This window comes from Artemia franciscana, chromosome 2, assembly GCF_032884065.1.
Source record: "Artemia franciscana chromosome 2, ASM3288406v1, whole genome shotgun sequence".
Classification (NCBI taxonomy): Eukaryota; Metazoa; Arthropoda; class Branchiopoda; order Anostraca; family Artemiidae; genus Artemia; species Artemia franciscana.
The window spans coordinates 57820010-57833176 of NC_088864.1; the positions used below are offsets into that span (position 1 = coordinate 57820010).

At 37.8% G+C, this 13167-nt stretch overlaps 1 protein-coding gene across 2 annotated transcripts in view; it reads right to left on the reverse strand.

Moving 5' to 3' along the window:
• LOC136043832 (iron-sulfur clusters transporter ABCB7, mitochondrial-like) overlaps positions 1 to 1117 on the reverse strand; it is a 96793-nt gene extending 95676 nt beyond the window's left edge. Inside the window, exon 1 of one of the 2 annotated variants that reach the window (XM_065728766.1) lies at positions 925 to 1117. In XM_065728766.1, the coding sequence (XP_065584838.1) occupies positions 925 to 1113 (189 nt within the window). In that variant the 5' untranslated portion in view covers positions 1114 to 1117. Of the gene's footprint in view, positions 1 to 859 lie in introns of both variants that reach the window. The other variant, XM_065728767.1, reaches the window with a different exon arrangement.
• Positions 1118 to 13167: the final 12050 nt, after the last annotated feature.

Sequence of the window (13167 nt, forward strand, 5' to 3'; positions counted from 1 at the left end):
AAATTTCCTGTAGAAGTGATTGTTATATTAATAAAGAGCATAAAAATAGGCATAAAGTGGTATATTCACTTTATACAAAAGCTGGTTATACTGTTTGCTATAAATTTACCAAAAAATGTTCATGGGGAAGGAATTGACTCTCTTATTTCTAGGGCTTAGAAGATTGTATGCACTAATTGTCTATTTCAATCCAAAATCTGCCAAAGATATGTCTTAGGTCACCTTAAATTTGAATTCCTTTTTCATTGGCTTTAGTGATCAAAAATGCAATTTTTGTTATTTCAACATGATTTTAAGCCATATCAAAAGTTTTATTCCAAAATCTAAGAAATAGTTTAGCACACCTGTAAAACTTTATAACTAGGATTGAACAAAGGTATACCTATGTGGCTCAAAACTTTTTTTGTGTTACATATGAGCAAAAATATACTTTGCTTGGTTTCACTTTTATAATACACACATTGCTAAGAACCATCAAAGATCAGTGCCCTTTGGAGAGAGGAGCAGAGATAGATGCTTCTAATATCTTCCTAGCCTAGGATATCATTAAGGCTCTGAATGCACTCATTGCCCAACTACTTTCTCAGATAAACGAAAAACCTAAAGTAGAATTTAGTTAAAGAAACCATTCTAGAGCACACAGCCTATTAAGCTCTATAATAACACCTGGAATTTTCAAAGCCTACTTAACTAGGCTAGGCAACTTTGCAAGATAGCACATTGGAGGTAGTAGTTTATGTCTTTTTTCAGAACTATTTTTATTAATGGGGCACAGTTCACTTTTGCTACAGGCTACTATAGAAAACAACAGCCGAAAAGGAGCAGGCTATGCTACCTTTAATGTTATCTCATTACCTACCACTTTTGAGAAGTACATACACCCAATTAAATTATGGAAGCAGTTCAGATACATAGAATTCATACCAATAAACAGCACCGTGCACTCAAAATGCTTGTGCAGTATTTTCTGTATACAAAACTTGGCCTAAAGCATTTAACAGCATTTGGAAAATTCATTTTCTGCGCCAAGTTAACTATGAAAATCCTCCACGTGGCACTTGCTTGTTTTTCTGTTTGCATGCATAGATGGCAGCTAGATACATGATTTCCCATGATAATTAAGAGGATTGATTGATCGAACTTCGCAGGGAGTTCCTCTTTTCGAAGAGCAGGGCTGCTTGTCTGACAGTTTTCGAGAGTTTAAGCTTCCCATAAAATTCTTGAAAGGTTTTAAAGCATTCAACAGTTGCATTTTAGTCCATTGAAATAGGTTCAAAAAAATTAAAATTTTACCCCCATAAAATTTTTTTTTAGCAAATAATTAAATTAGATACGAAACCAGCTAGACATAGTTATATAGATAAATATCAAAATATATGCATGCTTTACAACCTTGTATCTGACTTTGAAAAGACTCAAAATTATGTCACCGAGCCATTAAAGCCACTTACACTAAGGTAATAAACTTTATTCCGAAACTGAAGAGTCCTCAAAAGCAAACCTGAAATCCAAAAGGCCACTTTTTGCAGCATCCCAGGTTAAGCATGGATACTGTTTCTATTTCCTGTTTCTTTTCTGTTTTCAAAGTAACTGTTTCTGTTCTGTTAATGCAAAAAAAAACGGAAAGCGAATAGAAATAGATGACCTGTTTTTACTTACCTGTTCTGTTTCTCTTTTTCATAATATCTATCTCGTCTTTTCCTGCTTTTTTATACTGGTTTTTCTTCAGTTTCCAGTTTATTTTAGTGATTCAAGAATGAGATATTTGGGAACTTTGAACTTACAAAACAATATTTGAATCATAATTTGAAATTGAGAAGAAGCGTTTTTACCCCTAATACAATTTATAGAATTGGAACGTATGTAAAATGATGGAACTAAGTTTGTCTAACAACTCAATTAGTGCTGCTAGATGTTTTCAGCTAGACAGAATCGGGGCACAGGGGCCAAATAAGATTAGGTGTGTGTGTAAATATTAAGATGATAAAGGCACAGTTGAGTTCCGCTAAAACAACTTTTTTCTTACTGTGCACTTTTGAGTCAATTGAACAGCAGAGTTGTAAAGACACTGTCCAGGAGCATCAGAATACAAAAATATCACTTATTACTGTTATCCTGGTTTTATTGGTAGGGTCTCTGCATCCTATATTACATGGGAAGTAATGTGCAGTTTTAGCTGAAAGAACTTTAATTCAAATGTTTTTATGGAATTTATGCCTCTACATAAAAGTAACTTGCAATGATTACCCAACTAGCCCATACATGGTAAATAGTGACTAGTAATTACTAATTTTCTTTAAAGCTTAGTCACAGAGGAATGTAAATGTACTGAAGTCTTGCCTGGTAGAAATATATGACGTTGTTGGCAAATCATTATTGTATCAATAATACAAAATAGCTAAATATACTTTTTTTCATGCTACTAAAACCATCTCTTCTGACATCGAAATTTACATCGACTTCTCGAAGGCATTCGACAAAGTCTCAATACCCACCCTTCTTAAAAAATGTGCAGCTTATAAATTGGGTAAAAAAACAATTGCATTTATTGCTGATTATCTAAATGGACGAACTCAGCAGGTTGTTGTTGGTGAAGCTATGTCATCCTCAATTGATGTGTTAAGCGGAGTCCCCCAGGGTAGCTGCCTGGGTCCAATTTTATTTTGTTTATTTATTAATGATCTGCCTTCCTCTGTTCAGCATTCTACTGTTAAGATGTTCGCGGATGATGTAAAACTTTATCTACCAGTACGAGACCAAAACGATGTGCAACTTTTACAGGAGGATCTTGACTCTCTAACTTATTGGTGCGAATCTAATTCCATGTTCATAAACCCTTCTAAGTGTGTTGTTCTACACTATGCTCGTAAACTCTTACCTGTGCATACTTACCAGCTGTCTGGCATATAAATCCCTTCTAACGAAATAGTGCGTGACCTTGGTGTTTACTTTGATACCCAATTGAAATTTGATAAGCATGTTTCGGAAATTGTAAAGAATGCGAATTATCGTTTATCGTCTATAAGGAGAAGCTTTAGTAGGTTCAACCTTCGTAATTTCTTACTACTATACAAATCAATGGTCCGCCCTCTTCTTGAGTATAATACTTCTGTTTGGTTTCCATTAAGTCTAACGGATGAGCATAGGATAGAAAAGGTTCAGAAAAGGGCCACTAGATTGGTCCCATACCTTCAGCGCCTTTCTTATCCGCAGAGACTTTTTAGGCTTCAACTCCCGTCGTTGAAGTTTTGTAGACGTCGCAATGACCTTGTAAATGTGTTTCGTATAATTAAAGGAGTGGATGATGTTGATCCAAATTTATTTTTTAAATTTAGCCATTATCACTCTACTCGTCAGCATGATTATAAATTATATCCCCCAAAACCACTGAAAAAATTGGTCAATTATCTTTTGTTAGTAGATTTGCCGGACCATGGAATGGTTTGCCTTTGGAGGTTGTCGAGGCAGAGAGTGTTCGAAATTTTAAGAGTGCATTAGTAAATACGCCTTTCTATTTAGACGCTTTTGTTGTGTAGTGTCGTTTTATTTAGAAGTTTTTGCTGTTTAATTTGTCGTTGCCAATTTACTTTACTCTTAGATTAGTATTATGATTTTGTGTTTTTGCGACAAGCATTAATGCTTACCGCTATTCGTAATAATAAATAAATAAATAAATAAATAAAACTGGGGAAATAATTTAGAAAGCTCAAGTTTCATCTGTCCAGCACGGTAACTTTAGAAGATGTTGTAAAGAGAGTGGCCTCTTACAACATCTTCGTTTTCATATCCCTCTCGACATGAAAATGCGGTGGAATAGCACATTGGAAGTGACTGAGTCTACAAAAAACTTAGGGAGCCAGGATTTTTTTTCCTTTTTACATTCAACAAATGCAACGATCTTATTAGAAGTCTCCAGCTTATGTCCAATGGTTGAACTGTACTAAAAGCTGCTATTCCTATACTTTCTACTACGCACAATACCACTGCAATGGTAAGTGGTTCTTCATATCCAACAGGTTTCAAGCTCTTTTGTAATACTAGAGTCGGTGATAACTCACAGGTGAGCAGCTTCACTCACCTAGGTAGTATTATTAGTAAAGGCGGTGTGAGCAGTGAAAATGTTAAAAGTAGAATAGTCAAGGCTCAGGGTGTTTTTTCATACTTAAAAAAAGTTCAGAAGAATAGAAAGATAAGTCAGGAAATCAAGAGTAGAATATTAGAAGCTACAGTGATGACAGTGGTAAAATATGGCTCTGAAGCATGGACGCTCCAAAAAGCCGATGAAGATTTGCTACATGTTTTCTAGAGAAATTGCTTACGTATTGTTCTGGGTACCCAGCTAACTGACCGTGTTTCAAGTAGTAGGCCGTAAGAAAAATATAGCTCAAACCCGCCTTCAAGAGCTATAATGAAAGAAAGATTGAGCTGGCTAGGGCACGTTGTGCGGATGAAAGATTGCCCAAGATGGTCTTTTTCGGCCAATCATCTAGGGCTAAACGGAAAGCAGATCGTTCTCGTCTTGGAATGGTGGACGTCATAAAAAAAGATTTAAAGGAAATGGCAACTTCCTGATTAAATCGGGGTAGAGGAGGAGCGTGCGAAGCTGCGTTGGCCTCAAGGGGCTTGGTGCTGCAGTTATTTCTTAGTAGTATTAGGAGTAGTGCCAGTGATGGTTCCTTTTTTGCACCCCTCAAAGGATTCATAGTCAAGGAGTCAAAAAAGTATTTTATGACAAGCCTTCATTTTGAGAATAATGTTCTCCAACAGGCAGCTTGTGTGGATCCTTCAACATTTGAAAGGTTTGGAAAGTCATTTGGGCATAGTTCTCTGGCCCCTAAACTTTTGACGCCATTACTGTTGGGTACATTAAGTAATGGTGTAGAAACCACAAGAGAGCCTACTTCAACTGATCCTTTGTACTGATGAAGTGCTTGAGGCTAAGGTAGAGTCCAGTGAGGAAAGCTGATTCTGGTCGTTTTCGGACACAACAGGTTTCAAAATCGTAAGACGCTCCAGCCGTGTTAGCAACTCTACCATAAGTGCCTTAAAGTCTTTTGAGAAGAAACTCCTAGTATATTTTTCAGAGAGACGTAGAGCTTTCCGATAACGCTTTTCTTTTTTCATTAAATTGCATAAATACAGCAGTGCAAGTAAATCCTGGGGGAGGCATAAATACATTTTCCCTTATATTACACCTTTGAAATGTTAGGTAGATCCAGAGTCTCTGGAAGGGAGGGGGCACGAATGAAATGTACCACGAAGACGCGTCTGCATAATCTAAAGCTTGCCCGCTTGTATTCTTAAAACAAAAGGTTCAATGTAGTAACAATTTTCATGATGGAGTTAGTTCATGCCTTGGAGAAAGTATTTTCTGAAAGTTTTCAAAATAGGTTATCGAAAAGTACAATTGTCCTTATATTTGTTTCCTTTTGAAAACCTATTTAAAAGAAGAGAATACTTAAAGAAAGTATTATACATCAAAGAGTCTAAAAGTTCCTTTGAAACTCAGAATTCGAGAAATTTCACATTATTTATTTAATTAAGAATTAAATAAAATGAATTCGCTGAAGGGCCGAAAAAGATTTTCTAGCACGAAGCGCCGTAAGAATTTACGGAGTACCCTTAAACCATTTATTTTTCTTTCGAGAAATTTTCACACAAATTGGCTAGGAAGAAGGAAATAATTAACCATAAAAGGCCGTTTTAAGCCGCAAAGGTAACGAAAATTTTTGAATTGGCAGTAAGAAGTGTCATTTTCCCTTGAATTTTTCTTCTTTCATACTTTTGTTTAAGATGGCTTCCAAACATCAGGGTGGGGGGAATACACAAAGAGCAAAATCATGCCAAGTGACACCTCTTTCAGTTTTCTGGCTCAGAGCCAAATTCAGTTGATTCTTAACCACAAAAATTACTCTACCCTGAAGTTGGAAAAATATAACTAAAGCAACTTTTCCTAAATAAGGTATCACTGGACAGAAATCCAGATTTTTTTTTCCCTTCTGGATAGAAAAAGACAAACGAAAATCAAAAATAAGCTAAAAATTTGCGAAAAACAACATCATATCAAGTACCGAATAGCCTTTCAGCCTTACCAATTTATTAAAATGGCATCCCTTTACCATCTTAATAATTCTTGATATTCGCCCTGAACCAAATAGGGCACCTTTGTTTTTTTGGTTCATACATTATCGGAATAATTAATGCTACGTTTTAAATTGACCTTTAGTTCCTTTTTTTGCTGCTTTGTGACGTATTTTTAATCCTAGGCTTGTTTTCATTTTTTCGGTTTTCAAGTTACATTCTTTATTTTAATTTTTGACACAAGCGGTTTTTCCTCAGTTATCAATTGTCTTTAAGTATCCTTGTGTCTATCTCCCCCTTTCTTTCATTTTTTTGCATTAATTTTGTAACATTTATTTTACTTATTCTAGTATAATTTTTTCTCTCTCTTTTACTTGACATAAGAAGCGAATTCAGCTCTATTAAACCTTGTGATAGTTTTCAAAAAACAAATATCATCTCATCTCTTATACGCTCCATGCTTCCTCCCACTGATTGCAAGCCATCTGCTCCCACTTCTCATTGAAATATGGAAATCCAAGAAACTCTAAAAGCATTGGACAATTTCTGTCATCCCATTCCCAAAAAAAGGTGATAAGGTAGTGTGTGCAAGTTATAGAGGCATATTTCTCATCAAAATTGCAGCTAAATTATTCAACATCATTCTACTACGGATATTTCACACAGCGAGAGATAAGCAAATTCGGGAAAACTAGTCCAGGTTCTGACCTGGCAGAGGATGTTCGGGTCAGATTTTTGCCCTCTGTTTGATCATGCAACAATGCGAAAGGTACAACCTTCCACTCATCAACATATTTATAAATTATGTTGCTGCGTTCGACTCAGTTGAACGGAAAACTTTGTGGAAGATTCTCCTTGAAGATGGTATGCCGTGGGAATTCGTATACATACTGGAAGCTTGTTACCAAGAATGTGCATCCCGAATCACAGTCAGTAACGAAGAATGTTCAGTGTTTGATGTGGATAGGCGTATCAAACAAGGCTCCATACTTTCTGAAAGTATTCACGCCTTGAACCCAGAATCAGACCAGCAAACTCTTGACGAAGCCGCATATTTCTCGGCCTACCTTGGCCCTCGGATAAACTCAAAGAAAACGAAAGCTCTTGACCTGAACGTCACAAGAGATTACCAGCTCACCTTTTACGGCCTCCCACTTGAAAAGGTTGACAGCTTCATTTACCTAGGATCTGAGATGGATTCGAGAAAAGAATTCGATCAAGATGTCAACAAAGAATATCTAACGCTTAAGCAGTCTTTGCTCAACTTCGCAAGCATTTTTGGAACAAAGATGCTTGCAGAACAAAGATAAGCATTTATAAGTCGACAGTGAGAACAGTTCTTCTTTATGTTGTCGAATCCTGGCCCATCAAAGCAGCTCAGAAACGCGCTCTAGAGGTCTTCGACCACGGTTGCTTGCGTTCAATCTTGAGCACCCAGTTTTCAGACCACACATCTGACGACAAAATCCGCCGAAAATGTTACAACATCAAGAGAATCTTAGGCATCCTCAAGCTCCACCGGCTTGGACACGCATTACGTCACACTGACATTCGCCTCATTAAACAAATACTGCTCACTGAACCCCTACCAACATGGCGTAGAAAACAAGGAGTACAATTTAAAATTTAGTGGTCCCTACTCAAAAAAGATCTGGAGCAACCTGGAGGTTTTCGCAAATTTGGCCACAGATGTTACAAATACTGGCTGAGGTTCGCCGAACAACTGGAACAAGACCACTCATCATTCAGAAGCTCTATTTAGATGCCGGGTGAGGCTGAAACACCTGGTCCTACTGCAAGTAAAAGTCAAAAGTTGAGGTGCTAAGGAAGTCAAAGGATTACACAATATCTTTTTCGGTATAAATGGCTTTCCTCGTTAATTGAGGAGCACTTCCTTGCACTAGAAGCTCCTTTGTATATGCTGCTTGAAATATCTAACGGCTCATAAGACGTCCATCTACGACTTCAGCCCTACCAAAGCAGGCTGGAAGCGACAAAAGAAGCAAAGTTGGAGCCAATTTTCCCAAATAAAGTGAAAATGACGGTGAAAAATAAGCCATATACTACCTTAAAGACAGAGCTATACTAAAGAAAGCTGACCTATTTCTCTGGACGCTTGAATTATGCAGGCTTATCGTAGTTTTGACAAGATTTTTTGGAGAAACTACATTTTAGTTTGGGCGCAAACTGGAGTCTGTAGGAGCAGTTGCCCCCCTGCCCTGTAGCAAATTAGCCCCTGCTTGCGCCACAATACAACTTCAGTCCGAAAAGGGTCAAGATACTGCTGAGCAGCAATTCAAACACAGGAAAACTGTTTAGAGCTATAATAATAATAATAATATTTATTTCTAACCCACTTACATCAAAAAGATAAATAGTGGAATAAAAACTTGAAGAAAAACGGAAAACAAATAAAAAAAAAAAAAAAATGTGATACAAATAAAAAAAAAAGAAAACAAGAGTCAACAATACACATTAATCATGCAAACAGATCAGACCGTGGTGACGCGACAAACGCCGATACGCCGTTTCTGAGAGCTTTTTGTGTAGATCAGTCAGCTTCTCAGTAATGTCGGAAGATGGAACTTCTTGATTATCTTTCGATTCCTATACCACAGAGGAAGATAGAGAAGAAATTTACAGAAACGGAAATAAGAGGATCGAATATCGCTAATATCTTTTTTCTTAAATATAGGGTAAAGCCCAGAAAGGTAAAGAACAGAATGATCGGAAAAAGTAGAATAAAGCTTACCAAGGGCAATACGATTGTATTTCCCTCGATTGGCTACAATTTTAGAGTAACCAATCTGGATTTTCACTCTAGCATCCCAGACAGCACGCTCCCGAAGAGTTTTAAGATTTTTTGTAAGTGTAATACCCAACCACCGGATCGAATCTACATGAGGGATAGAAAAATTTTGAAAAATTAGAGGCCTAGGAGAAGAGGGAACATTGAAAGAAAGATACTCACATTTATCAACATTAAGCGAAAGACCGATTTTAGTAAAAGAAGAAGAAACTTTATGAACCATCTGCGATAGACTGAGTTTAGACCGGCTAATTAGAAGAATGTCATCAGCATAAGCAAGGTAAGAAATATCACTCAAACCAACAAAACACATAGAAGAAATATTCTCAAGAATACCAGAGATACAAAATTTGAAAATACTAGGAGATAACACTCCACCCTGCCGTACGCCCCGACGAACAAGAACATTAGAAGATGAAAGGGCACCATTAGTTTTAATTCGAAGATAAGAATTACTATACCAAAACTTTAGAAGAAAAATAACTGAAAGGTTAATACCGTGACTATAAAGAGAGTAAAGAGCCTGACTATGTACAACACTATCGAAAGCCTTAGAAAGATCAAAAGCACAAATATGAAGACCATACCCTTTAGCCGAAGCATCTTTAAGAAGGAAAGCAAGAGCACGGTGAGCGTGCTGGCACCCGATGCCAGACCGAAAACCAAACTGATTCTCCCCGAAATTAGCATTCATACTTAAGAAAGGAAGTAGGATGTGTTCAAGGATTTTACTAAAATTACAAGCAACCGTGATAGGCCTGTAAGAAGAACAATCCAAAGGAGTCTTACCTCGTTTAAGTACAGAAGTGACAGTTCCACACAAAAAGCTGTCAGGAACGAGGGAACAACAAAGGCACATTTGGAAAAAACAACTGTAAATGGAAAAACAAAGACGGGCAATTTATTTTTAGATGACAAGCACTGATACCATCAATATCAAGAGAACTTGATTTCAATTTCTTAACAGATGCAATTACAGCGTCAACTGAAACGGGAATAACTTGTGCCTGAGTCAGGGAAGGCGGGAGAACCGAATCAAGCAGTTTCGAATAAAGCGCGTGCACTGCATAATTCACTGCAGTGCACATAAATCAGACCATGCGGAAGGCGTAATGGGGCAATTAGGATTTGCCGAGTTATTTAAATTAGCTGAATTAATCACTTTGTCCCATTCTTTCTTATTGGTAGGATATTCTAACCCTTTGTAACGGCTCGATCGCAGACATTTCTTAAACTCACGCTTAGTTTTTTGTTTTATTTCAAACACATTCCCAGCTGATGGTCGACCGTTAGCAACCCATATACGCAGCCACAATTTGGCTTTATTTTTCACACTTTTCAGCTCAGGGTCACACGACCAGATTGGTTTCCTTGTACTTTTCTTCACTCGCTCCTGAGGGACAGCAACCTCCTCAGCGCGTTTTAAACACCACACGATTTGGTTGTAATAATGATTCAGATCGTAATTACTTTTAGTAGGACTAACACTCAGCTGGAGTAGATGAAAAGGTACACGTAAAGAACCAAGGAGAATGGCCAGGGTTGAAATATATAATGGCATATTAACATTTTTCCAATTACTCCGCACAAACCATTTAGAGGCAGGAGCACAAGCCTGGTCAGTACTATCTTTTCTAATCGAAAAGCATAGCGATAAAGGAAGGTGATCAATATCTTGCTCATCTTCGTGGACATGCACTGTTGAAGATGTAATGAACGGGGAACAAATCACGTGATCAATATCCGATAAGCTGCCGGAATTAAGCACATACGAGAAGGGTAGATCCTTCGCAATTATTCTGTAATCAGGGAGACAATCAAGTAGGTTCACAGTATGAGCAGAATCACGTTTTACATCAGTGTTCATATCTCCAATAATAATAAATTCATACCCATTTTTGCTTATACTTTGAAGGAGAGTTTTCAAACTAGAGCATGCTTTGGAGAATTTATTAAGCGATGTCATATTCTTCCCATCGTGAGGCAGGTAAGTGTTTATCAATACGGTTTTACCAAGTCTTATAGCCAATAAATGTTCATCAGAGAAATAGCATGACGGGGACAGAAAGCTGAGCTTTTATTTTATAATACATGCTAAACCCCCTGAAGGCCTTCCAAAAGTAGATTTAGCATTTGTTGTGAAAACAAAGCGGGCGGAACTGCGGCGCAGGAAATTAACACTCGTTGCGGTCAAAAGATGTTCCTGAAAGCATACAATGTCAAACTTACTGTACAGTTCATCAATGGTCAGGTCCTTGTTTTTCGTCCCATTAATATTGTAGGACACGAGTGATACTGATTCAGACATTAGTTTGTTTTCGGTAACTTGCTACTGACAATTGCTTTCAATTTAGGGCAAGTGAGGCTAAACGAAACATGATCACCTCCACAGTTTGCGCACTTAGGTGACAAATTGCAAGGCGAGTCTCTATCTGAAACATGAGGACCGGCACATCGCGCACATTTTGGTGTAACACTGGGACAAGACGACTGGAGATGGTCAGGGGATCGGCAATTGTTACAGCACCGGGGAATCGCTTTGAACTCATAAACACTTAGGATTTCGTATCCAACTTTGAGACCATATCTAAATGCTTCGACTCTTGATGTTGCATCAGAGAATTCAAGTTTTACTGCAAGCGATTTCCCTAGCCTAGAGGCACCAGAAACACCAGGGCACGATATCAGGTGGGACAGTTCAAAATCAGGCGGGATTCCCTTCAGGAGTCCGTAAAACTTCTTGGTTAGAACTTTCGCAGAAGAGCCAGTAAACGCACCAGTCACCGATAAGCGGAAATCTTCAGCAACTGACTTATCTATATTGATAAACAGTTTGTCACGAACGGGGCGAGTGCTAGTGATTGATTCGTGTCCATCAATCTGATCTATCAGATCTTTTCGTTTTATTGGGTCCGAAAGGGTAGATGGAAGGTTCGACACAACAATAGTAGCATGCGAGTCAGGAATTGCAGGTTTCGGCAGTTGCGGGTAATTCAGTTCATAAGCATCCAGCTTGGTGGCAACAACCTTGAGTAGTTGTTCCACGCGATTCACCTTTGTTGACAGCCTAGAATACGCAACTGCGGGCAAAACCGGGACCTCGGTTGGAGACTTGATCACATAAATCGGAGTTGATACCTCCTCAGAGTCCAGTTTCTTAATAAAATCAAGAATATCTTTCACATTGTTCGCAGAAGCTTTCGCACCGATGCGCCGGGGGCAATTATCATTAGGCGCAACCTTCGCCCAAAATTCGCATCAGCAATAACACCGCATTCAAAAAAGTCTATTGCGTGATTGAATAATAGTAGCTTCTTCAATACCTTCTTCCCAGTTGTTTTGCAAAAAGTTCATTACCGGGCAATGCACATACTCTCTGTTATCCATTATCCTTTACTGGGAAAAACCAGTCAAACTGGTCAAAGAGCACGACTGATTCATACTTATGCGTCACTATAATCCCTATTGCGAAATTTTGATTTTCTTCACTAAAAACTTACTGAATTAATAATGTCCATGCAATATCCAATTTAGATGTTGACACTTTGAACTCTGAATTGATACTGAATCAGATTCACTATCGAATCAGTATTTGTATAACCCTCCAGTTCCAGAGGACATGCTGTCATATAGTGGCGTTAATGTCTCTAAAGATATACACCACCTTCGCAAGATGAATGGTTGTCGTAGGTTGTCGAGATGAATGGTTGGTTAGAAACACTGAGTTTTATCAATTTCCAGTATGACCCTAGCAATCGGAACACCAGCAGCAAGGATACCAACCTATTAATTTATCACTACTGTCATTGTTATTTTTTCCTTAGCTGCACTTCTTCTGAGTAATGATCCTAAGTGAATTTTTAATATTTTTTTTTTCACAGTCGAGTTGAATTTTTTTCTAGAGCTTGCGGTCCTTGCAACCATCTTTCGAGAGTTGAAAGTAACCTAGGAGTTGCTTTAAGAATCACTCATTAGGCCAAAAAAATTCATAATTTTACACCAAAAAGCTTTGGGACAATACCGAAAACCCCTCTTTTTTCACGCCAAAAAGGCAAATAGATACTAAATTTTTACGCACTTTGGGTTTCAGCGATTCCAACTTTACTTTCATGACTTTTAATTGCTCAGTATAGGACTATTCTTTTTCCCATAGTTCAGCAGTAACCATACTTAAAAGGCGCACACAATGCAAAAAAGCTTTATAAGAAAATAAGAAAAAAGTACAAAATTAAAAGTACCCTCTCTTTTCGAATGAAAAAAAGGAAAAAATGGCCAAA